This window comes from Pleuronectes platessa, chromosome 4 (genome assembly GCF_947347685.1).
Source record: "Pleuronectes platessa chromosome 4, fPlePla1.1, whole genome shotgun sequence".
In the NCBI taxonomy this organism is placed as follows: Eukaryota; Metazoa; Chordata; class Actinopteri; order Pleuronectiformes; family Pleuronectidae; genus Pleuronectes; species Pleuronectes platessa.
In genome coordinates this window covers 4901988-4926870 of record NC_070629.1, presented here as the reverse complement: position 1 = coordinate 4926870, position 24883 = coordinate 4901988, and the positions used below count along the sequence as shown (strand labels likewise).

General features: G+C 40.1%; 2 protein-coding genes and 10 non-coding genes across 15 annotated transcripts in view; 11 read left to right on the top strand and 1 right to left on the bottom strand.

Moving 5' to 3' along the window:
* pnpla7b (patatin-like phospholipase domain containing 7b) overlaps nucleotides 1–14428 on the top strand; it is a 120327-nt gene extending 105899 nt beyond the window's left edge. For both annotated transcript variants that reach the window (XM_053421736.1, XM_053421738.1), the window contains exons 30-35: nucleotides 7747–7895; nucleotides 10893–11045; nucleotides 11136–11252; nucleotides 12354–12438; nucleotides 13306–13436; nucleotides 13586–14428. In XM_053421736.1, coding sequence (XP_053277711.1) covers nucleotides 7747–7895; nucleotides 10893–11045; nucleotides 11136–11252; nucleotides 12354–12438; nucleotides 13306–13436; nucleotides 13586–13612 — 662 coding nt within the window. In that variant the 3' untranslated portion in view covers nucleotides 13613–14428. The remainder of the gene's footprint in view (nucleotides 1–7746; nucleotides 7896–10892; nucleotides 11046–11135; nucleotides 11253–12353; nucleotides 12439–13305; nucleotides 13437–13585) is intronic.
* trnak-uuu (transfer RNA lysine (anticodon UUU)) lies at nucleotides 549–621 on the top strand. The gene has a single exon. It is a non-coding gene; the product is annotated as a tRNA-Lys (tRNA).
* Nucleotides 1185–1257, top strand: trnak-uuu (transfer RNA lysine (anticodon UUU)). Its single transcript has one exon. It is a non-coding gene; the product is annotated as a tRNA-Lys (tRNA).
* On the top strand, nucleotides 1821–1893 carry trnak-uuu (transfer RNA lysine (anticodon UUU)). Its single transcript has one exon. It is a non-coding gene; the product is annotated as a tRNA-Lys (tRNA).
* On the top strand, nucleotides 2446–2518 carry trnak-uuu (transfer RNA lysine (anticodon UUU)). Its single transcript has one exon. It is a non-coding gene; the product is annotated as a tRNA-Lys (tRNA).
* trnak-uuu (transfer RNA lysine (anticodon UUU)) lies at nucleotides 3083–3155 on the top strand. The gene has a single exon. It is a non-coding gene; the product is annotated as a tRNA-Lys (tRNA).
* On the top strand, nucleotides 3719–3791 carry trnak-uuu (transfer RNA lysine (anticodon UUU)). The gene has a single exon. It is a non-coding gene; the product is annotated as a tRNA-Lys (tRNA).
* On the top strand, nucleotides 4247–4319 carry trnak-uuu (transfer RNA lysine (anticodon UUU)). The gene has a single exon. It is a non-coding gene; the product is annotated as a tRNA-Lys (tRNA).
* Nucleotides 4884–4956, top strand: trnak-uuu (transfer RNA lysine (anticodon UUU)). The gene has a single exon. It is a non-coding gene; the product is annotated as a tRNA-Lys (tRNA).
* On the top strand, nucleotides 5518–5590 carry trnak-uuu (transfer RNA lysine (anticodon UUU)). The gene has a single exon. It is a non-coding gene; the product is annotated as a tRNA-Lys (tRNA).
* On the top strand, nucleotides 6155–6227 carry trnak-uuu (transfer RNA lysine (anticodon UUU)). The gene has a single exon. It is a non-coding gene; the product is annotated as a tRNA-Lys (tRNA).
* A 1477-nt stretch (nucleotides 14429–15905) lies between the features above and the next one.
* Nucleotides 15906–24058, bottom strand: LOC128438958 (phosphatidylinositol 4-phosphate 5-kinase-like protein 1). Of its 3 annotated transcripts, none has more exons than XM_053421740.1 (10): nucleotides 23903–24058; nucleotides 23249–23481; nucleotides 23117–23167; nucleotides 22830–22984; nucleotides 21979–22103; nucleotides 21708–21742; nucleotides 21565–21620; nucleotides 21374–21486; nucleotides 21115–21277; nucleotides 15906–16762 (listed from the first exon to the last, which is right to left on the bottom strand). In XM_053421740.1, exons 2-10 carry the CDS (start codon nucleotides 23435–23437, stop codon nucleotides 16330–16332), a joined length of 1320 nt encoding a protein of 439 aa, XP_053277715.1. In that variant the 5' UTR covers nucleotides 23438–23481; nucleotides 23903–24058; the 3' UTR covers nucleotides 15906–16329. The 3 variants fall into 3 exon arrangements, with proteins under 3 accessions (XP_053277715.1, XP_053277716.1, XP_053277714.1); XM_053421741.1 differs by having other exon boundaries at nucleotides 23249–23437; nucleotides 23903–24052; XM_053421739.1 differs by having other exon boundaries at nucleotides 23249–23442; nucleotides 23903–24027.
* Between the last annotated feature and the right edge of the window lie 825 nt (nucleotides 24059–24883).

The following is a 24883-nucleotide window of genomic DNA, read 5'->3' as shown; positions in this document are numbered from 1 at the left end:
ATTCCTCTTATCGGACTTACATGGACAATACTATTAGGTAGGGTAATAAAAAAACAAGTCCTGTACAACTGTCATGTCTTTGGATGCATATGTACCCTCAATGTTATCCAAGATGTGAGTTAAGGCATTTTTCACGCTGGAATTTTGTCATCTTAAGAGAGTATATGTCATCACAGGAAACCTTGAATCAAGCCAATCAGTATGTATATATACCCTCACAGTTACCCAAGATGGAGGTTTATAGGTGAGTTGAGGCATTTTTCACGCTGGATCTGTGTCCTTTGAAGAGTGTATGTCATCACAGGAATCATTGAATCAAGTCAATAATCCTGCCAGTATAGAGTTTTCCTTTGATTTAGACTCAACTTGGGCTGTGGGCCTGTTATACCACAAGTACCCAGAAGTACTTGTTTTTCTTTGCCGTACATGCCTTTCGTCTGCCCAACTGTATGAAGAGGTAGTTTTCTGTTGTTTGATGTCGCGCTTGTGTAAATAAATGAAATTTCAACTTTTGTTCAATCTTTCATCGAAAGGGTGTAGCTCTCGAAGCCTGGATAGCTCAGACGGTAGAGAATCAGACTTTTAATCTGAGGGTCCAGGGTTCAAGTCCCTGTTCAGGCGATATATTCCTCTTATCGGACTTACATTGACAATACTATTATGTAGGGTAATAAAAAAACAACTCCTGTACCACTGTCATGTCTTTGGATGCATATGTACCCTCAATGTTATCCAAGATGGAAGTTAATAGGTGAGTTAAGGCATTTTTCATGCTGGAATTGTGTCCTCTTAAGAGAGTATATGTCATCACAGGAATCATGGATCAAGTCAATAAGTCTGTATATATACCCTCACAGTTACCCAAGATGGAGGTTTATAGGTGAGTTGAGGCATTTTTCACGCTGGATCTGTGTCCTTTGAAGAGTGTATGTCATCACAGGAATCATTGAATCAAGTCAATAATCCTGCCAGTATAGAGTTTTCCTTTGATTTAGACTCAACTTGGGCTGTGGGCCTGTTATACCACAAGTACCCAGAAGTACTTGTTTTTCTTTGCCGTACATGCCTTTCGTCTGCCCAACTGTATGAAGAGGTAGTTTTCTGTTGTTTGATGTCGCGCTTGTGTAAATAAATGAAATTTCGACTTTTGTTCAATCTTTCATCGAAAGGGTGTAGCTCTCGAAGCCTGGATAGCTCAGACGGTAGAGCATCACACTTTTAATCTGAGGGTCCAGGGTTCAAGTCCCTGTTCAGGCGATATATTCCTCTTATCGGACTTACATTGACAATACTATTATGTAGGGTAATAAAAAAACAACTCCTGTACCACTGTCATGTCTTTGGATGCATATGTACCCTCAATGTTATCCAAGATGGAAGTTAATAGGTGAGTTAAGGCATTTTTCACGCTGGAATTGTGTCCTCTTAAGAGAGTATATGTCATCACAGGAATCATGGATCAAGTCAATAAGTCTGTATATATACCCTCACAGTTACCCAAGATGGAGGTTTATAGGTGAGTTGAGGCATTTTTCACGCTGGATCTGTGTCCTTTGAAGAGTGTATGTCATCACAGGAATCATTGAATCAAGTCAATAATCCTGCCAGTATAGAGTTTTCCTTTGATTTAGACTCAACTTGGGCTGTGGGCCTGTTATACCACAAGTACCCAGAAGTACTTGTTTTTCTTTGCCGTACATGCCTTTCGTCTGCCCAACTGTATGAAGAGGTAGTTTTCTTTTGTTAGATGTCGCGCTTGTGTAAATAAATGAAATTTCGACTTTTGTTCAATCTTTCATCGAAAGGGTGTAGCTCACGAAGCCTGGATAGCTCAGACGGTAGAGCATCAGACTTTTAATCTCAGGGTCCAGTGTTCAAGTCCCTGTTCAGGCGATATATTCCTCTTATCGGACTTACATGGACAATACTATTAGGTAGGGTAATAAAAAAACAAGTCCTGTACCACTGTCATGTCTTTGGATGCATATGTACCCTCAATGTTATCCAAGATGTGAGTTAAGGCATTTTTCACGCTGGAATTTTGTCATCTTAAGAGAGTATATGTCATCACAGGAAACCTTGAATCAAGCCAATCAGTATGTATATATACCCTCACAGTTACCCAAGATGGAGGTTTATAGGTGAGTTGAGGCATTTTTCACGCTGGATCTGTGTCCTTTGAAGAGTGTATGTCATCACAGGAATCATTGAATCAAGTCAATAATCCTGCCAGTATAGAGTTTTCCTTTGATTTAGACTCAACTTGGGCTGTGGGCCTGTTATACCACAAGTACCCAGAAGTACTTGTTTTTCTTTGCCGTACATGCCTTTCGTCTGCCCAACTGTATGAAGAGGTAGTTTTCTGTTGTTAGATGTCGCGCTTGTGTAAATAAATGAAATTTTGACTTTTGTTCAATCTTTCATCGAAAGGGTGTAACTCTCGAAGCCTGGATAGCTCAGACGGTAGAGCATCAGACTTTTAATCTGAGGGTCCAGGGTTCAAGTCCCTGTTCAGGCGATATATTCCTCTTATCGGACTTACATGGACAATACTATTAGGCAGGGTAATAAAAAAACAAGTCCTGTACCACTGTCATGTCTTTGGATGCATATGTACCCTCAATGTTATCCAAGATGGAAGTTAATAGGTGAGTTAAGGCATTTTTCACGCTGGAATTGTGTCCTCTTAAGAGAGTATATGTCATCACAGGAATCCTTGAATCAAGTCAATAAGTCTGTATATATACCCTCACAGTTACCCAAGATGGAGGTTTATAGGTGAGTTGAGGCATTTTTCACGCTGGATCTGTGTCCTTTGAAGAGTGTATGTCATCACAGGAATCCTTGAATGTAGTCAATAATCCTGCCAGTATAGAGTTTTCCTTTGATTTAGACTCAACTTGGGCTGTGGGCCTTTTATACCAAAAGTACCCAGAAGTACTTGATTTTCTTTGCCGTACATGCCTTTTGACTGCCCAACTGTATGAAGAGGTAGTTTTCTGTTGTTAGATGTCGTGCTTGTGTAAATAAATGAAATTTTGACTTTTGTTCAATCTTTCATCGAAAGGGTGTAGCTATCGAAGCCTGGATAGCTCAGACGGTAGAGCATCAGACTTTTAATCTGAGGGTCCAGGGTTCAAGTCCCTGTTCAGGCGATATATTCCTCTTATCGGACTTACATGGACAATACTATTATGTAGGGTAATAAAAAAACAAGTCCTGTACCACTGTCATGTCTTTGGATGCATATGTACCCTCAATGTTATCCAAGATGGAAGTTAATTGGTGAGTTAAGGCATTTTTCACGCTGGAATTGTGTCCTCTTAAGAGAGTATATGTCATCACAGGAATCATGGATCAAGTCAATAAGTCTGTATATATACCCTCACAGTTACCCAAGATTGAGGTTTATAGGTGAGTTGAGGCATTTTTTACGCTGGATCTGTGTCTACTGAAGAGTGTATGTCATAAAAGGAATCCTTGAATCAAGTCAATAAGTCTGCAAGTATAGAGTTTTCCTGAGATTTGGGCTTTTCTTGAGATTTGGTGCTGTTCGACCACAAGTACCCAGAAGTACTTGATTTTCTTTGCCGTACATGCCTTTCAACTGCCCAACTGTATGAAGAGGTAGTTTTCTGTTGTTAGATGTCGCGCTTGTGTAAATAAATGAAATTTTGACTTTTGTTCAATCTTTCATCGAGAGGGTGTAACTCTCGAAGCCTGGATAGCTCAGACGGTAGAGCATCAGACTTTTAATCTGAGGGTCCAGGGTTCAAGTCCCTGTTCAGGCGATATATTCCTCTTATTGGACTTACATGGACAATACTATTAGGTAGGGTAATAAAAAAACAAGTCCTGTACCACTGTCATGTCTTTGGATGCATATGTACCCTCAATGTTATCCAAGATGGAAGTTAATAGGTGAGTTAAGGATCTGTGTCCTTTGAAGAGTGTAAGTCATCACAGGAATCACTGAATCAAGTCAATAATCCTGCCAGTATAGAGTTTTCCTTTGATTTAGACTCAACTTGGGCTGTGGGCCTGTTATACCACAACCACTTTTCTTGAGATTTGGTGCTGTTCGACCACAAGTACCCAGAAGTACTTGTTTTTCTTTGCCGTACATGCCCTTCGACTGCACAACTGTATAAAGTGGTAGTTTTCTGTTGTTCGATGTCGCGCTTGTGTAAGTAAATGGAATTTTGCCTTTTGTTCAATCTTTCATCGAAAGGGTGTAACTCTCGAAGCCTGGATAGCTCAGACGGTAGAGCATCAGACTTTTAATCTGAGGGTCCAGGGTTCAAGTCCCTGTTCAGGCGATATATTCCTCTTATCGGACTTACATGGACAATACTATTAGGTAGGGTAATAAAAAAACAAGTCCTTTACCACTGTCATGTCTTTGGATGCATATGTACTCTCAATGTTATCCAAGATGGAAGTTAATAGGTGAGTTAAGGCATTTTTCACGCTGGAATTGTGTCCTCTTAAGAGAGTATATGTCATCACAGGAATCCTTGAATCAAGTCAATAAGTCTGTATATATACCCTCACAGTTACCCAAGATGGAGGTTTATAGGTGAGTTGAGGCATTTTTCACGCTGGATCTGTGTCCTTTGAAGAGTGTAAGTCATCACAGGAATCACTGAATCAAGTCAATAATCCTGCCAGTATAGAGTTTTCCTTTGATTTAGACTCAACTTGGGCTGTGGGCCTGTTATACCACAAGTACCCAGAAGTACTTGTTTTTCTTTGCCGTACATGCCCTTCGACTGCACAACTGTATGAAGTGGTAGTTTTCTGTTGTTAGAAGTCGCGCTTGTGTAAGAAATTGGAATTTTGACTTTTGTTCAATCTTTCATCGAAAGGGTGTAGCTATTGAAGCCTGGATAGCTCAGATGGTAGAGCATCAGACTTTTAATCTGAGGGTCCAGGGTTCAAGTCCCTGTTCAGGCGATATATTCCTCTTATCGGACTTACATGGACAATACTATTAGGTAGGGTAATAAAAAAACAAGTCCTATACCACTGTCATGTCTTTGGATGCTTATATACCCTCAATGTTATCCAAGATGGAGTTTTATAGGTGAGTTAAGGCATTTTTTACGCTGGATCTGTGTCTTCTGAAGAGTGTATGTCATCACAGGAATCCTTGAATCAAGCCATCAGTATGTATATATACCCTCACAGTTACCCAAGATTGAGGTTTATAGGTGAGTTGAGGCATTTTTTACGCTGGATCTGTGTCTACTGAAGAGTGTATGTCATAAAAGGAATCCTTGAATCAAGTCAATAAGTCTGCAAGTATAGAGTTTTCCTGAGATTTGGGCTTTTCTTGAGATTTGGTGCTGTTCGACCACAAGTACCCAGAAGTACTTGATTTTCTTTGCCGTACATGCCTTTCGACTGCCCAACTGTATGAAGAGGTAGTTTTCTGTTGTTAGATGTCGCGCTTGTGTAACTAAATGAAATTTTGACTTTTGTTCAATCTTTCATCGAAAGGGTGTAACTCTTGAAGCCTGGATAACTCAGACGGTAGAGCATCAGACTTTTAATCTGAGGGTCCAGGGTTCAAGTCCCTGTTCAGGCGATATATTCCTCTTATCGGACTTACATGGACAATACTATTAGGTAGGGTAATAAAAAAACAAGTCCTGTACCACTGTCATGTCTTTGGATGCATATGTACCCTCAATGTTATCCAAGATGGAAGTTAATAGGTGAGTTAAGGCATTTTTCACGCTGGAATTGTGTCCTCTTAAGAGAGTATATGTCATCACAGGAATCCTTGAATCAAGTCAATAAGTCTGTATATATACCCTCACAGTTACCCAAGATGGAGGTTTATAGGTGAGTTGAGGCATTTTTCACGCTGGATCTGTGTCCTTTGAAGAGTGTAAGTCATCACAGGAATCACTGAATCAAGTCAATAATCCTGCCAGTATAGAGTTTTCCTTTGATTTAGACTCAACTTGGGCTGTGGGCCTGTTATACCACAAGTACCCAGAAGTACTTGTTTTTCTTTGCCGTACATGCCCTTCGACTGCACAACTGTATGAAGTGGTAGTTTTCTGTTGTTAGAAGTCGCGCTTGTGTAAGTAATTGGAATTTTGACTTTTGTTCAATCTTTCATCGAAAGGGTGTAGCTCTTGAAGCCTGGATAGCTCAGACGGTAGAGCATCAGACTTTTAATCTGAGGGTCCAGAGTTCAAGTCCCTGTTCAGGTGATATATTCCTCTTATCGGACTTACATGGGCAATACTATTAGGTAGGGTAATAAAAAAACAAGTCCTGTACCACTGTCATGTGTTTGGATGCTTATATACCCTCAATGTTATCCAAGATTTAAGTTAATAGGTGAGTTAAGGCATTTTTCACACTGGAATTGTGTCCTCTTAAGAGAGTATATGTCATCACAGGAAACCTTGAATCAAGCCATCAGTATGTATATATACCCTCACAGTTACCCAAGATTGAGGTTTATAGGTGAGTTGAGGCATTTTTTACGCTGGATCTGTGTCTACTGAAGAGTGTATGTCATCACAGGAATCCTTGAATCAAGTCAATAAGTCTCCAAGTACAGAGTTTTCCTGCGATTTGGGCTCAACTTGGGGTATGGTGCTGTTCGACCACAAGTACCTGGAACTATTTGTTTTTCTTTGCCGTACATGCCCTTCGAATGCCCATCTGTATGAAGTGGTAGTTTGTTGTTGTTTGAAGTTGTGTATGTGTAAGTAAATTGAATTTGGACTTTTGTTAAATTTTTCATTGAAAAGGTATAGCCCTTGAATCCTGGATAGCTCAGATGGTAGAGCATCAGACTTTTAATCTGAGGGTCCAGGGTTCAAGTTGGTGTTCGGGCGATATATTCCTCTTATCGGACTTACATGGACAATACTCACAGGTATCCTTGAATCAAGTCAATACGTTTTGAGTTTTAATGATATTTGGGCCAGTTTTTACCCAAAAGTACAAATTTAACCATGCCGTGGTTGCCCTTCGTGTGCCCAACTGTATAAAGTAAGCTAAATTTAACTTTTAAGCCCAGCTGTGTTTCTAGTCCATGAAAAGGGGGAAAAGTTCATTTTTATGTGCTGTTTGAAGTCCAGTGAAGAGGTCTTGCTAGTTTGTGACTCCTGTCGTTATTGTTGTGCTGCCTGCAAGACTCTTCTTGGGTTGAAGCCCTTAATCAGGCTCTCAGTGTTGCTGCCCTTTTTGGAAGGCTTCTGGCAGGCCTGCATGGAGGTTAGAAGAGCTTGGGTTGGGAGAATGTCTCCCTGGCTGGGGGAGCAGGAGAGGTAAACCTCCCCTCCAAGAGTTATCAGGAAGAGAGAGATATTGAGATTTACATATTAAAGTTAATTCTTTGTTAAAAACCTCACTCATTTTGGCTCAGTCCTATGTATGTTGAAGAGAAGAATGCCATGAAGAGATGACCTGTTGCATTTAAGTTATCAGAATCTACCATGTACAAGGTTTTTTCTGTTGAAGTAAAAAGGGCTCTGGTGGATTTTGTTACTGTGGCAGTGCAGTGCTGATGGTCTGTTAGCTCACATAACCTAAGCATATGGGAATAATTTAAGAATGACAGTAGATTCAAGAAAACCTGGTTGTTAGCAGGAAAATGTTTAAAGAACATAGACCTAGGTAAAAGATACAAGTCAAACCTTTTCATGGTCAGTTTTTAGAAATACACTCTAGACCTAGAATGCTGCCTAAGTGCATTTGTCCTATTTTTGTATCTAGCTGATGTGGCACGCTCAATGGGGGCCAAGGTTGTGATTGCAATTGATGTTGGAAGCCAGGATGAAACCAACTTGACCAACTACGGTGACTCGCTGAACGGCTGGTGGCTGCTGTGGAAACGATTCAACCCACTGGCTGAGAAGGTCAAGGTACATTATTAATTAACCTTTTATTTCTTTTAATCACCCAGTTCACCCATTACACATTCATTTGTTGCTTAATTTTAGGGGTGCACGATATGTGGGGTATGTGGGCTACCGATAATTACGTGATCACATGGCCGATACCAATAATAATTCACGTTTCTTAAAAAGTTCATAGCCTGCAGTTTATGCACACCTGAGGGTAAAATTGCAAAATATAGTAAGCAAATATTGATGAATTAATATTACATTGTTAACACAACAAAAACGGTTCTGACTGAGTTCTAAGTGTACGTATAGTTTTTTTTTTAGAAATTTTTTCCTTCAAATAGACTTTAAATAAAATATTTTGACATCTCAAATAAGACATGTCAATGTATTCAAATATTAATTCAGATTAATTACTGAGCTGTAAAGCTAGTCGCCAGCAGCTTTAAGTTTAAGAGTTTCTATTAGGGATGCACCGATTTATCGGCCGAACATCGGTAGCGGCCGATATTCGCCTCGTTTACTGATATCGGCTTATCGGTAATAAACTTGACTTTCACCGATATCATTGGCCGATGTTCATATTTGTGGTGAAACCGCTGTGCACCTCTCCGCGCCGCCGGAGGCTCAGCGTGCGGCACCGGGAGGTCCTCATCCGGTGGCACCTCACAGCGTCGCTGTTGCGGGGGCTTTCTTTCTCTTGGACCGCGGGGCGGTGTCCATCGCCGGCGCGGAAGGCGGGCTGTTGGAGGGGACCGGGTACGCGGTCAGCGGCGGCGACTCTGGACGCGTGTCGGGCCCTTCTCGCGGATCACCTCAGCTACGGCGACCTGGGGGAACCCTCTGTTCGCGCGGGGGGGGCCTAGCAGCTGACTGAGAACTGGTGCGGACCAGGGGAATCCGACTGTTTAATTAAAACAAGCATCGCGAAGGGCCACGGTGGGTGTTGACGCGATGTGATTTCTGCCCGACACTCAAAACAGGTAAAACTGAGGAGGGCTTGTTAAGTTATCTTGACTCACGCAGTGTAACTTGGCGTAAAAAGTATGAGCGTAGCGTCTATTTAAGTACTTTATTCTCATGTGCACCGGCTCTATTCATCCGTCTCATGCACAGGTAACAAGGGAATTGACAACACACGTCATACACACATAAGCCGTAACACATCTAATAAACGGGCAATACTGCTACCGTAAATCAATGAGAAGAGCATCCTCTAATATGATACTTTAACAGGGGTGTTTTAGACAGGGTAACAAGGTGCTGTTTTAAATTATCCTTGTGGTATTTTGACCAAAATATGTTACAGTAATTTCATTAAGATCCCAAGGAAACATTTCAACTTGCGGTAAAATGGGCAGAATATGTCTCTGTTAAATAAAGTTTAGTTAAATCAAAGATTGTTTCATAAATCTGATTCAATTTGAGCTCATTAAAAGATAAGAGTGATGAAGGGCTGACATTTTTTTAAATAGTGCTTTTTAAATAATGATTTAATTATTTTTCTGGCACAAAAAGGTGAATGAATAAGAACAAAAAGAAAATAAACAAATATCGGTATCGGCTATCGGCCAGATTGTTATTTTAAATATCGGTATCGGTATCAGCCAAGAATTTCCATATCGGTGCATCCCTAGTTTCTATGTTATGTTTTCACCTGGTTCATTTAATAAAGATGCTGAAAAGCACCTGCACCGTCTCTGGCTCCACACAGCGGAGAGATGCGGACCGGCAAGCGCAGATGGCGCTGGTATGTTTTTTTTTGCTAACCCTGGCTGCAAGTGCCTCATGTTCTTGCCATACATCGACATAACGATGAAGTCATGAGCGCAACCAGGCGCGCTGTGTTTATCGGAAGTTTCATCGGCTATAATTTACGATTCTGATAAATAAATAATAATATAAAATTCCCATTATAGGGCCGATATATATTGTGCATCCCTAATTAGTTTAAATATTAAATAGTATATTGGCTCTTTGTTATTGACTGATTTTGACATTTAGCAGCCATTTTCTTTTCAGCTTGATACTAGATTTTAACAAAGCCTATTTCAGAAGAATAAAATGATCTAAACAGTACAAACACTTTCCTCAGAGAAAACAAAAGACTTCATAATATAACCAAAACAACAACAATCCAAAATACTCATCGTAAAAAAGAGGCAAAGTCCAAGTAATGAGTCCATGATGAAAACTGAAAATACTCTTATTTAAGAGTCAAAGTCCAGAGTCATGACACACCTGAGCTCCTGCCGCTGTCAGTGTGTTTCCTCCAAAACAATGTGCTGGACCTGCTATTGCCCCTTTTTACAAGCAGCCAAGCCCCTGAGAACGTATTCACCTCTGGCTGTTTTTGTCTTCATATGATCCATTTCGATGTACTAGCTAGTAGTGATGACATGGTAGTGACGTTTATTTGAGTGAAAGGGAAGTAGTTTAAAATTATTACAGGATTTCACAATGAAATAAATCCTTGTGCAGACTAGGCTTCATAGAAGCGGATTTAAAATAATGCACAATATTTAAACTCCTCATTTATCCAGAAAAAAAACATACAAACTTTTAGTTGCTGGCCCGCGTACAGCGCAGGTACCAGACCCACTGCATGATTCTATTCTGCATGACCATATTTCACAAATACTATGCTCCCTTATAGTCGACAACAACTACAGGTAACAGACTCTGCTCTTAAATGGTAAATGGGTTTGTATTTATATAGCGCTTTTCTAGTCTTGATGACCACTCAAAGCGCTTTACAGTACAGTTTTACATTCACCCATTCACACACACATTCATACAGTGCATCTATTCGCAGCACTATGTTATTCTATGGGGGGCCATTCAGGGTCACTTCGGGACACTTCGGCATGCAGATGGGTCAGACTGGGGATCGAACGGCCGACCTTCAGGTTGGAGGACGACCACTCTACCCCTCAGCCACAGCCGTCTTAAGTGATGCGGTTTACAGAGATACACAGATTCTGTTCCGATCAGTGGTTGAATTTCCACTTGCAGGTCCTGAACATGGCAGAGATCCAAACCCGGCTCGCTTACGTTTGCTGCGTGCGGCAGCTGGAAGTGGTCAAAGACAGTGAGTATTGCGAGTACATTCGACCACCCATCAACCACTACGGCACACTAGAGTTTGGCAAGTTCGACGAGATTGCTGTGAGTTTCCCCTCTGTTTTTCTCAATGACATTCTCCTTGTCTCCTCCACCCGTAAATCTCACCCTAACCCCTTGTCACTGTGGCCTCAGGAGGTTGGATACCAGCACGGGAAGACACTGTTCGATGTGTGGCAGCGCAGCGGGGTGGTGGACAGTATGCTGAAGGACAGACATCTGGAAGACTTCCACAAGACCAAACCTGGCGATGTGAGTAAAATCTAGATTTTAAAGCTGTGTCATTATTGTTGCTGATGAGGCCCACCACTGCTGTGTTATCAGCAAGCCCCACTGGTAAAATAAATAAATAACACCCACTAACATCTAGGTTTTGCCTGAAATGAGAGTGGATACAGTCAATATACACTCCCAGATGAAATTACTTTTCAGTAGTTTTAATTGTCTTTGATTGGCAGTGATGGAAAATTGACAACCAGGTGAACACGCTAATATGCCAAGAGAGCAAGGTGAGAGAGCGCCTGAGAAAAGAAAAGTGTGTTGTGGTTAGAAAAGCCCCAAAACTCACAGTTTCATCTTGTGACACCTACAACATTATTCCTCTTTAGCTTGTTGGGATGAGTGCTTGGGCCCGAGAGATGTTGTAGACATCTGCAAGGAAATTTTCTAGTTGTCCAGCGTAGGACCTCTGACTTAACCTGGGATTCTGTGTGGCTCTTCTGCTTTGTGAGGGTTTGAGCCTGGAGAGGGTCTTACACAGTCTGCAGTCACATGATGGTCTTGATTCGCTGCACAAAACTCGTTCAGCACATCCGACAGGGAAGCATGACTGTCACAAGTCTGTGAGGGGGTCATATAATCTGTGAAGGCCATGTGCTATGTTTACATGTCCTCAATCTCCTCCTCTTTTATTGGTACACTGCTTCCTTGTACTGCAATGTACCAATTTACTGCCCCCAACTTCTGTATCTTGAATTGTCCTCTGCAACTGGGAGCAATACATATCAAATCGCTTGGTCTATGCAATATATAGACCAGGTTTTAAATTTGCACAAAGTTACACAAAATGCCAGTGCATGCAATCAAGTTTGCATAGATTAAAATATGTAGACAAGTTTTATATCAAAATTGGAAAGCTATGGCTATATCAAATAGGTGAAGATTTTGTCATCACAAGGTCTCTGTTGATCTCATAGACTGTAGGTTGATGTACACAGACACGAAAATAAATATTTTGTTATTAATACTTTTAGTAGGTGTTTTTTTGATGCCAGTTGATGTTAAATGTATTATCTAAATATGATGTACTGATGCTGATACATACACATTGGAATGATGCAATGTGTCTTTCAGGTGGTCACCTGCCCGAACGCCTCTTTCACAGACCTGGCGGAGATTGTGTCAAGAATAGAACCTGTGAAGAATGCCCTAATCAATGGTTAGTTATCAATAACATATTGAACTATCAACTGAAAATGTCATATACATTTACAAAATATAAATGGCTGCATTTGATTCATGGTATTTGATTTAGGCAATAGCTTTGAAAGCTATATATTTGACAAAATCTCTAATACAATTGAAGGAATTACAAAGACATGATCTGCAGTGTCAGATACATGTCTGATATCAATCAATTAATCAATCAAATTGTATTTGTATAGCCCATATTCACAAATCACTATTGGTCTCATAGGGCTTTAAAATGGTGTGACATCCTCTGTCCTTAACCCTCAACAAGAGTAAGGAAACAATATTAAAAACCCTTTTAACAGGGTAAAAAGAACATAGACACCTCAGAGAGAGCCACATGTGAGGGATCCCTCTCCAAGGACGGACAGAAGTGAAATAGATGTCAAATGTAGAGGAGAACATCATCAGGTTAAAGGTTATAGCAACATTGATAAGGGTAAACATTTTGAAGGATAACTGAAGGTCAATGAATTGATGGATAATTGTCAGTAATGGTCAAATATCTGAGGAGAAATACTATATATCAAGCAGTCCTGCTGCAATCATAGTCTCTGGTTAGCAGCCAGCCATATCATGATCCACCATCAAGATCGGATGCCACTATAGTCCATAGTCATTCTCCACTGCCACGATATATAATATGATATAATATCCATATACATTTTTTTACCTATTGTTCATATCAAACGTTTGTAGATAAGATCTGACAAGGGTTTTTTAAGTCCAAATTATCTAATATCTTTGTGAAAAGCTATATCATTAATACAGAAAAATGATTTATCTAAAATGACAAAAATGGGTTGACATGTTGTCTTGTCCTGTCTGTCTTTAGAGGAAATCTCTGATGAATACCAGACAGACTATGACGAGGAGGCAGTTGAAAGCGCTCTGTCTGACTTTGAGGCGTTCACTGCCGGCAGCGAGCAAACAGAGGGAGAGGAGACAGCGGACACGGCTGAAACAGTATGTATAAAAAAATTATAAAAATAAAACTTCCCAATCTCTTGTTTTATTTTGATTAATACAGACACACAACACAAATAACTAATAATAAAAGAATATAAGTATATATGAGTAATAATGTAACTTTTGATTTTCCATCTTTTTCACAGGATGAAGAAATTCATATCCGAGGTTGACCCCGCACAAAGAATGCATCCATCAAGGCTGCGACTACCTGCCAACTACTGGTCCACAACACACATGTGTGAATGAAGTAGGGTACAGACATGTTGCTGATACCCGTGTCCAGTGACTTGCTCAAGGAGACTTCAGCAGAACACAGAACTGTAAATGAATGCAGTAAATTTAATCAAGTATCAAACCTGCTAGTAAAATAAAATAGTTTTAATTGTGTCAAGATTCCCAGTGTGTCTCTTAGAAAGTGATTTTAACTGTTCAGTCAAAACAACCCAGGTTTGTGCTTGTCATGGAGTTTGTAAGACACTGCGCATCTGTGAGAAGAGTGAAAATGGGAAAATACAAAGAACTCCATAATTTCTCAGGAGGAAGTCCAAGAGCAGCAGGAAAAAATTTGAATGAGCTAATTTAGCAACAGGGTGTAATATTTGTTTAGCTTTTCTCAAACATAAATTAAAGTGTATCTTAGTTACAATTATGAAATTGTATGTTAATGCACTACAGTCTTTCAACTTACATTTCATCATAAGCAGTCACTTTTTCCTGACAGTTTTATGTACAGCTAGTTCCTACTATAATAACCTCAGAGTCCTGAAGCAGTATAATGCAACTCATCATGTTTACTTAGAAGTTCAAACAGTAAACATATGTTCTTCGTGTGGCTGCAGTAAACTTCAACAAGTGTTAACCTCATTTCTGTATGAAAATGAGGGGATTTCTTTCTCTCCTTTTTCAGAGCAGAGCCATGTGCAAACTATAGGTGTGACAAAAGAATGTGAAATGTGACTAATAAACTTTCAATAATTTACTTCTTACACATGTCTGGTCTTTTTTTTGTTCATCACCAACTTCATACAGAACTAACCAAGTTTTGAAACAGTATACCCAGTGCCACTCCCTCAATGGTTCAATTTAAACCAGATTTCAAAATGGAAATCTTTGTTGGCTCGACTCCCACTGGGAGTCAAATTGATTTAAAGATAATTAGCCTGCTTGCTTAATGTTTGACTGGTCATGGTTCATGAGAAATCAACACAAACATCTACAACCTCTTGCCTTTCTGGACTTTGTTACTTCACTTCTTCTTCCAGCTCTTGTGAGTCAGCAGTCATAATTACTTCAGCCGTCACACACTATTATTATATTCTATAGTAGTTTCTTGCCATTTGCTGACTCAAACACCAAACTTAAATATGGCCTAAGTTATGAGGCTAGAGATAAAAATATAGAAAAGGAATGATCCTGTAATTCTCTATGTTTTTACTGAAGTGTATTCAGTTAAAAACAATAGCACATAAATACATTTTGCAAATGATGGGAGAAGTTTGATGCCTTAAAACTTAATTTCGTTGTCTCTGTTCTTTGCTTTGTTCATCATGGACTCTCGGCCCTCTGCGTCTTGCAGCTAGAGGCAGCTTGGGGTCTTTGTTCTTCTTGACTACACTTGTGCAGATTATCATAATTTGGCCTAGAGTACTTAACTGGAGCGTTCTTGATCTTCAGGCAGTTTGAAGAAGCTGTTTAACTCTTTGGTGAGAGAGGATGACCATTTCCGGTTGGTGTCCTGATGACCAGCCACTGATGAAGGAACTGGGTAATATTTTAATTAAGACCAAATAAAACAGATATCAGTGTGTCCTGTTTCAGCCAATTGCCCTCCTTGTTTCTATAGTCATGTTTAAGAACTGAATTAGAGAAAAATGAGTAAGTAAAATGTTTACATTTTAGAGACAACTTGCACTTAACAGAGAGATCAAACTATGTAGTCTACTCTGAACAACAAAAACACAACCATAAACTCAGCTCTATGTTCAACCAGTGCAACAAAGTACAATCTATGGTATTTTTGATGTTGGATCACAACACCTTCAGTACCTTCACTACCTTGCCCACTCAATGCCAGGCAATAGTACAATTTACAGTGCCTTTCTTTTTCTCTCTCTCTCTCTCTCTCTCTCTCTCTCTCTCTCTCTCTCTGTCCCTCTCCCAGTCCATCCCTCCCTGCCCTCCTTCTCTACCATTTTTCTCTGCTCAACCCAAATGGTCAAGACAGATACACAGTGAGTCTGGTTCTGTTGGAGTGTTTTTTCAGTTCAAAGTATTTTTTAGTTTTTCTCGCTCCAGAGTCACAATGTGCTGCTCATTGTGGGAACTGTTGGTTTCTCTATAGAATTGTAAGGTTCTCGATCACTATGTGAAGTTCCTTTAGAGTTGCTGTGATTTGAATTAAATTCTTCAACTCCAGAAGTTAATAAAGAAAGTCACTTAGAAGCACACCAAACATGACGGATGTATGTCTCATACGCTATTTATTCAACATTCAGACAGATTCCTATGTGTGGTCTCTACTCGTTTCTCACTTTCTTTGAAAAGTCTCTTTAATTGCGTTGTTCATTTACAATAACGTAGCATAATTCAAGCAGGAAGAATGTACCGGTGTTACTGCTATAAGCACATACAACACAACTACTGGTGTAACAACTCAATGTTACACACACACATGTACAGAGTCACATTGAATTGTTTTACTTAATCTTGTGGTTTTGTCTTTGAAAATAAGAAATAAAAATAAGAAAACCACTTGGCTTTTGGACTCCACAGTATAGTGAATTTCAAACTTCAGAGTCAGTGTGAAACACAGACCCATCCAGTGGACTTTTTGGATTATATAGCAGGCTGTGTTTTTGTCAGTGAAGAATGTTTTTTCTTCATTTTGTCATTGAGTGTGTTCCTCCATCCACTGACAGAATCTGCGTGAGTACTTTGTTGGTCTCACCGTGGAAAAGGCTCTGCCTGGGTAACGGAGGCTTTTCCACAGGTTCTCCAGTTTTTTCTTCCAGTTGTAGACAGTAAAAATGTCAATGATGCCCACAAAGTAGCGTCGGTCCGGCCCATCAATCACATGAATGGCATTTTTGCAATTGGGCAGAAGCCTGTGATGATGCTCGTGAAAATCCTGGAGCACTGAGTCAGTCCTGTTTTCTTTAGCGGCCCAGTTTATCTCCTGGAGGGGGATACCTTCAGTGGCACTCTCAGCTGCTGCCTGTGGCTGGCCCGACCCACAGTCTGTGGTATCAGCCCGGGTCTCTGATAGTAGTGGGATTGTGGGGGGGTCTACCTCTGTGGGACTATCATCTAAGTCCACAGACCTATAAAAAAAAAAAATTGCAGAACACAAGCAGAGTTTACTGTGAAACTCCAACAAAATCAGTCTAAAAAACTGGATTCATGATTTTCATTCATTCATGACATCAAATCACATAAATACACAAGACTGAAGAATATTGCTTAAAGGGATAATCCTTGTCTTCTCACCACTATGTCAATGGAGGGGTGGGTCAAGCATTTTGGTGTCATTTCAAGTTGAATTTAAGTGTCGGGGCTTACAGAGACTTGAATGACTAGAGAAGTATGGAGGTATTTTCAGTTTTTTCCTCCTTTTTTTTCGTTTTTTTAGAATCAGTCACCATTTACTTCAACTGTATTGGATTTGGCCGCAACAATGTTTACCCCTGAAACTAAAGAAGTGTTTTGTGGACTCAAACACTTCAACCAACCCTCCATTAGCATAGTGGTGAGTAAATAATGAGAGAATTTTCATTTTTCTGTAAACTATCCGTTGAAGGTTTCTGATTAGGTTTGTTTGTGGCTTTTGAATAAGTGTTTGACCCTTTCAAAGTATCAGTGTTTCTCACACCTAAAGGAGCAGGATGCCAATTTCAAGAGTGCTATGATGGGTAGTGTAGATCAATGAATGACACTGAGATGTCAGGGCTAAACCATATTGTGGTCCTATTCTCATAGATGTCCTTAACTTTCTTTGCTGAATGAGAATTCCAATAAATATTGGTGTCCTAAAAGTTGACTTAGGGCCAGATTTTCATCTCTAATGTTTTACATCTATGGCAAGTAATTCCAATTACTGAGAAACTGAGATTTTATCTTCTGAGTCAAGTCAAAGTCAAAGTGACTTTTTACAAAAAAATGTACACCTTCTCCCTTTGCCATTGTAGCCGTAGGGTCTCCAACATAACTCATGACATGAGTAGAGCATGGCGTTCGGGATATCATCCAAAAAGCCAGAGAAATGCTGAAGCTCATCTCTGATGGTGACCAACTCTAATGGGTCCACTTGTTGTTAAATTACAGACTAGATTAACACGCAGTAGCGCGCAAACCTCCACCAAGACTCCAAAATCCCCATAAATTCAATCAATCTTCAAATTTCAACCCACTGGATTTATAAATATATAAAAAATCTGTTCCTTTGTCCTGATTCAAGGGAACATTTTTTATGTGTTTAAATCACTAATTAAGTACACTGTTCTTAATTTTTTGACTTCATTAAGTCTCTTGTGCTTCGTGAGTCACATTCAAAACTTGCGAATATTCAGCCATAACTTGCAACTTAGTTTCATCTAGAGAGGAGGCAGGATCAGGCAGCATGTGTGTACTTTTCAGGCTCTGTAAATAAAATGAAATAATTAACCCTAATGGACATGAATTCCCAATGATCATTAAGTCATATTTGGCCTAGTGGAAGTGTATAGTGAAAAAAGTAGAATGGAACCTAGAACAGAGCTTTAAAGCACTCTGTTCCCAGAGGAGCCACCACTGTCTCCCTTTGACACACAACAATCAGTAGGGGAGAGCGGGGTAATGTGGGACATCGGGTGATGTGAAACACCCCCTGTATCTAGGCAACGGAACACATTTGTGGTCATGTGACAATTATGTTTAAAAGCCCTCTCCCATTCCCCCCTTGCCATGAAGGAGAAGTTGGTGCTGGTGCTGTATGTATGTTTTTTCACAAAAATGTGTTTTTGTAAAAGTAAATTTTCTTGCTTTGAACTTAATCAACTGTTGTGTCAAAACAAATTGATTTAGATTTAAAATTATATCATACATGTTGGTGAACTTCCAACATACAAAACCATGTGATTGATGCTAGCTGAAGATTAGCCTGAATTGCTAAAAGATGTTGTTTTTCTAAAATTGTGGCTGTGGGGTAAAGTGGGACAAATGCTGTGGGGTAAAGTGGGACAGTGTCTCACTTTACCCCACCATGAAGCACAAGTTAAGTTTAGTCTTAAACATATTTTAGTGTTATATTACATTATATATGTTTTATTTTTAATGTCATAAACATTGTAGAAAAGCCATCATGCCAAGAAACTATACACTAGGAAGACAACCTGGGGCCAAACACCCCTCGCAGAGATGGAGAGTGCAGCCGCTGAGGTCATGCAAGGAAAGAAGTCCTTAAGAAAAGCTGGAAGGGATAGAAATATTGATAAGACAACCCTCAAAAGATTCATAAAGAAAAAAGAGAAAGGGAAAGTAAAATCAGTAGCCTGGGGTGCAGTAGCTGAGGTAAAGAGAATATTCACATATGAGATGGAGGAGGAGCTTGCCAAACACTTGAAACAACTAGCTGACCAGTTCCATGGCCTTGCTCCAGTTAAGTGCCGTGAACTGGCATTTGAATACGCAGAGAAAAACAATATCCCTGTCCTTGCCAATTGGACAGAGAAACAATGTGCAGGTAAGCTAGAGATCAGATGAATCATAATAATCATAAATGTGCTTAATTGACCAATCCCCATCATTCTGTTACTAGTCCGATATTAGTGGTTGTCAATCTAGCTGTCGGGATTTTAACTATTACAACATGTGTTGTTAGGGTAGTTTTAAAGTGGAAAAAGTAAGTGGACCACTTTACCCCGTAGCTGGGGTAAAGTGGGACACAAGACCACTTTTTTTAAAACAATCATATTTTCACTGCAGTTTGTCCTGAAGACATTCTGATCATTTCCATTGCTAGAAAACATCCTGAATTAATGGGAAATGTGTACATTTTACTGATATACACTCCTGATCAAAATCTTAAGACCAGTTAAAAAATTGCATGAATTTGCATTTTGCACTGTTGGATCTTAGGAAGGTTCTAAGTAGAGCTTCAAAATGCAAAAAGAAGAAATGGGAACAAGAGACCAAAAGTTGTGAGCAGGCAATTTATTGAAAACAATAATTTAACTCAAATAGGCTGTTCATCAGCTGATCAAAAGTTTAAGACCACAGCCTTTAAAAGCCAAAATCTGTGCAAAAATTTGGATTCCATGTCATTTCCTGTCAAGTGATCACACTGTGAAGATCTCTTGATGGCAAAGGCAAAAAAGCTCACCGTCTTTCAACGTGGTAGGATTGTTGAACTGCATAAACAAGGCCTCTCACAACGTGCCATCGCTGCTGAGGTTGGACGCAGTAAGACAGTCATTTTGCATTTCTTAAAAGATCCTCAGGGTTATGGAAAAAAAAATCAAGTGGTAGACCCAAAAAAAAATCTCACCGGCGCTGAGCCGGAGGATCCGAATGGCTTTCCGTCAAGACACGGGACGATCCTCGTCCCAAATTAAGGCCATTACTGGTGCTGAATGCAGCCCAATAACCATCAGACGGCATCTGCGAAGGAAGGGCTTCAAAAACAAGAAACGCCTTCAAAGGCCACGTCTCCTTCAACTCCACAAAATTGCCCATTTAGACTTTGCAAGGGAGCACCAAACATGGGACATTCAAAGGTGGAAGAAAGTTTTATTCTCTGACGAGAAAAAATGTAACCTTGATGGTCCTGATGGCTTCCAACGTTACTGGCATGACAAGGAGATGCCACCTGAGATGTTTTCTACACGGCACAATGGAGGGGGCGCCATAATGATCTGGGGTGCTTTTTCCTTCAATGGAACAATGGAGCTCCAGGTTGTGCAGGGGCGTCAAACAGCAGCTGGCTATGTGGAGATGTTGCAGCGGGCATCCCTCATGACTGAGGGCCCTCGTCTGTGTGGTAACGACTGGGTTTTTCAGCAGGACAACGCTCCAATTCACAATGCCCGTCTGACCAAGACTTTTTTCCAGGAGAATAACATCACTCTTTTGGACCATCCTGCGTGTTCCCCTGATCTTAATCCAATTGAGAACATTTGGGGATGGATGGCAAGGGAAGTTTACAAAAATGGACTTCAGTTCCAGACAGTGGATGCCCTTCGTGAAGCCATCTTCACCACTTGGCGCAACATTCGCACTAGCCTTATGGAAACACTTGCATCAAGCATGCCAAAACGAATTTTTGAAGTGATCAACAATAATGGTGGAGCTACTCATTACTGAGTCAGTTTTTGACACTTTAATTTCTGTTTTAGGAGTTTTTTTTTTTTTTTACTTTTGATCAGCTGATGAACACCCTACTTCAGTTAAATTGTTGTTTTCAATAAATTGCCTGCTCACAACTTTTGGGCTCTTGTTCCCATTTCTTCTTTTTGCATTTTGAAACTCTACTTAGAACCTTCCTAAGATTCAACAGTGCAAAATGCAAATTCATGCAATTTTTTAACTGGTCTTAAGATTTTGATCAGGAGTGTATCAGTTTAGCTCACCTAGAGGGGAACAAATGTAAAAAATGTCTCACATTACCCCGCTTTCCCCTACCTGCTCATTTGAAACCTACTTTGTGGCACGAACAACCAGATTTGCCAAAGAGTGTTTTCCTTCGCGCTCGTCTCGGTGCAGAGGTTGATGGGCCAGCAGGAGACTGTAGTCCAGCACATTGAGCCCCTGAAGAAAGGCAGTGTCCACTTTCACTTGATCTGCAAACCAGGGTTTGTCTTGACCTGCAGCAACCACACAAACATTTCAATTCAGTGTGCCCTTTCAATTTTTATGACTATGGAAACAAGTACAGTAAGTGCAGGGGTGAGAACACTCACCTAATGCAATGTACTGCCCTTCAAAGTTATTGTCCTTCAGCACTTTTATCATTTGTTTTCCCCCGGTGTCAGGGTTAGTCCGTCTACCCACTTCACAGCCTTTAATGTCGTATCTGTGCAACAGAAACATCACTTTATAGACCAGGCAGAGATCCACACAGCAGAACTCACTGTGAACATAGATGCTGTACCTGATATTGATCCTCTCATCAGGGTAAAACACACTCTGCATCACGATGAAGTACTTCTGGAGAGCGGACAGACATCACTGCATTGTAGTACTGGTAATGTAAGGATATATTGGATATAATGACTTGTTTTCTGGAGGAAATACCTTTATTTGATTTGGAATAACAATCTTGAAGACACCTGGAAAGACAAAAAAAAGGATGCATACTATTAAATCATGATTTTGCTATATGCTTTAAAAAGTGATACTGTTAATATAAAAAATTGGGAAGCAGTGAATTCAGGTATAATAAGCAACACTTCTTTTGATTGGAAAAGTACAGGTTAGTGGTCTTAGCGGACCTGTAGTCCTCAACAGAATGTGTCTTGATGGAACAGGACACAGGTGACTCACCCTGTTAACCCAGACCTCTTACCTAGAAATCTCACCATCAGTGAGTGAGGGTATTTCTCCAGGTGGTCCATGTATGCCTGCAGATTGGACAGGAGAAACCTGACCTCCCTTCTGCTCTGGGTCTTTAGGAAGAACCACTTGTCATTCCTGAAACCAACCACAGCTACATCAATCTGATTACCAGCGTATTTTTTACATATCCAGAGTCAAACATTTTAAAATTCTCCCTCTCTACACATGCGTGGAACTGTATAGTTAAGGTTAGTGAAAGCTCATTGTTTAAGTTAAATTATTTAACTGTATTGGCAGAGTTAGATGTGCTGCATTTTGTGCCACAGCTGCTGACATGAACTATGGCAACAGAGGCTCCAGATCTGCAAACCTAACAGTACAAATGGTGATAACATATTTTAAATCCTTACTTTACCATTCTGAAGCAGTCTTTAAATCTTAGAACAAAAGACCAGAATGGTAGAACCCAACAAATTATTCAAAAACAAAAGTTGAAATAGAAAATTATAAAAATCTTTCTTAAAAACACACAAACCATTGTGGATCTTCTCTGTGTGGGGGTACTACACACAGCATATGACCCAATCACTTATTGTCATTATTTTTCATACGTTTCACTCAACCTCCAAACCCCTAACACCTTTATAAGAGCCACACTACTTCCTCCACTGGCCCTGCAGGTTTGAGGTGCAAAATCCTTAAAAGTGGACATACTTCCTGGGCTGAAGCATGTACATGTGAATATGTGTGTGTGTTCTTGTGCTTGAAAATAGGCACTTTGGTGTCAGATTAGTTTGAAATCAGTCATCATGAAATTAGGTAAAGGGTTAGTCAACGTGTGTTTCAGATGATCATGCTCACGTGACAAAGAAATCTGCCTTGCTTTTAGAGTTGCTGACAAACTGGAGGTAGTAGCCACCTAAGCAGAGGGAGTTCAGGTATTCCTCCTCTGTGATGTCCAGTGAATGCCTCAGTTTAGCAAACACTGGTGCTGCAAACGTCTGTATCTCAAAGCCCTGGAAGTTAAGGATTAAAAAACATTTTAGAGGAAAATTATGAATAGCCAAGGGCATTCAAATATTCAAAGCATTCAAAGTTGCTGTTAGAATAACAGGAACATTTATTTATAAATGGATATGATCACTTGCCTCGTGGGTTTGAGTTTCCACTGCCTTGAAATGCTCCTCTGTGAGTTTATCCTGTGTAAAAAGGCCAAGAGTTCCTAAGATCATTATCATGTTTACATCCAACTAGTGGCCTCAAATGAATTGAACGTTTACCTCAGGTGGTGTGTCCATAGAGGCCTGGATTACAGCCTGCATGCCTTCTTTAATTACGCATGTCAGATAATAGAACTCGTGCTCTGGGTTGATCTCAAACACCCCCAACATCCTCCATTGCTGTCTCAAACGCCACCAGACCCTTTGCCTGGTGGCGCCGGATGTGCCGACAGCTTTTTTCCGTGGCATCTGTGCTGCCAGATAGCCATCAGTTCAACAAAAAGGCATTAACTCTGTTAAACATGAAATATTAGTAGTAGTAGAAGTATTAATAATCTATTCATCAGGCTTTATGAACGTTAACATTTCATGAATTCATATATATGGATAAAAAGAGACAACTATAATTTAAAAACGAACTATGTAATTTTGCATACACAATTGTAGCCATAAATCGGAATCATTGCACAGAATTTTATGTTTGTGTCACATAATAAAGGTTTAATAATAAACCTTAAGTTGTTAAATGTAGATACACACATACTCAGGGCAGTTTAAACCGCCATACCACAGGCAGGGCTGAGTACACTGTTCTATCAAAGAGAGAAGCCTCAATAGGTCAAAACATATGATTTGTCCTGAAAAGCTAAACACATAAGTACTGTATATATATATATATTTATATAGTACTGTATATATTCAGGGAGCTCTTACCTGGACCGTCTTGCTGGCTGACTATAAGACACAGCAAATGGCTCATACAATTTGTCTGCCCACACAGTCTGTCTTGCCTTTGTGTATATACTGCTCCCTCCTACTAGCTCTGCATTCCTGGCAGGTTAGACCAGCTCTGCAGGGTGTGCCACATGCAAAAGCAAAGGTGTGTGGCGTGTTATTTTTCTTCCCTGTTCTACAAGGAGGCAACCCTGAAGAGAGCAGTCACCCTATACCAGTGATGAGATTTTAAAGTCAGTCCTTTCACAGGATCAAGAGAGATGGTGTAACTTTAATTCAGTTTCAATTGTATTTGTAGAGCGCCAAATCGGGACATACATTAACTCAAGACACTTTAAATCGAAGGTTAGGACCTTCAGAATTTTATAGAAATCCAACCCACAATGAGCAAACTTTGACGACGGACCTGGCCTCGAAGATCATAACAGTGTGTTAAAATACTTGATGACACAACTATACCCTTAGCCAAAATTGATCTGCCTCTATAGCATCTCTCAGGTCATGAGATGAAACCCTTTCCTGTCACCTCCGTATGATGTGACCTTGGCATGATCAAATCTTTTGCTACCATTCAGCCAAAAGAGTCTCAGTAAAATTCCTGTGCCAGGATATCCTATCATGTCCAAATGTGTCATACCTCTCTTTAGTATTTAGGATCTGTGTTTCCCTCCTGTTTTTGTCAGTTTGTCTTGTTACCTTGAGCACAGCATTCCAGCATTTAGTCTGTCCAGTTCCTATGTGTATGACCTTTATCACCTTTTAAGTTTTGCCTTTAAGCCTGTGGATTTCTGGTACTTTAGCTTTCATCGGATTGATTCCTGTGTTATGAAATCTGCATTAAAAAATCACTTTTCTTTTAGCTGGAACCTGCTTCCGTGTCTGCTCTTAGGTCCTCTATGACCACTGTGATACCACCTGTGTTGGCTGGTTCTGTCTAGCTTTTGTCCTAGTTCATCCCAA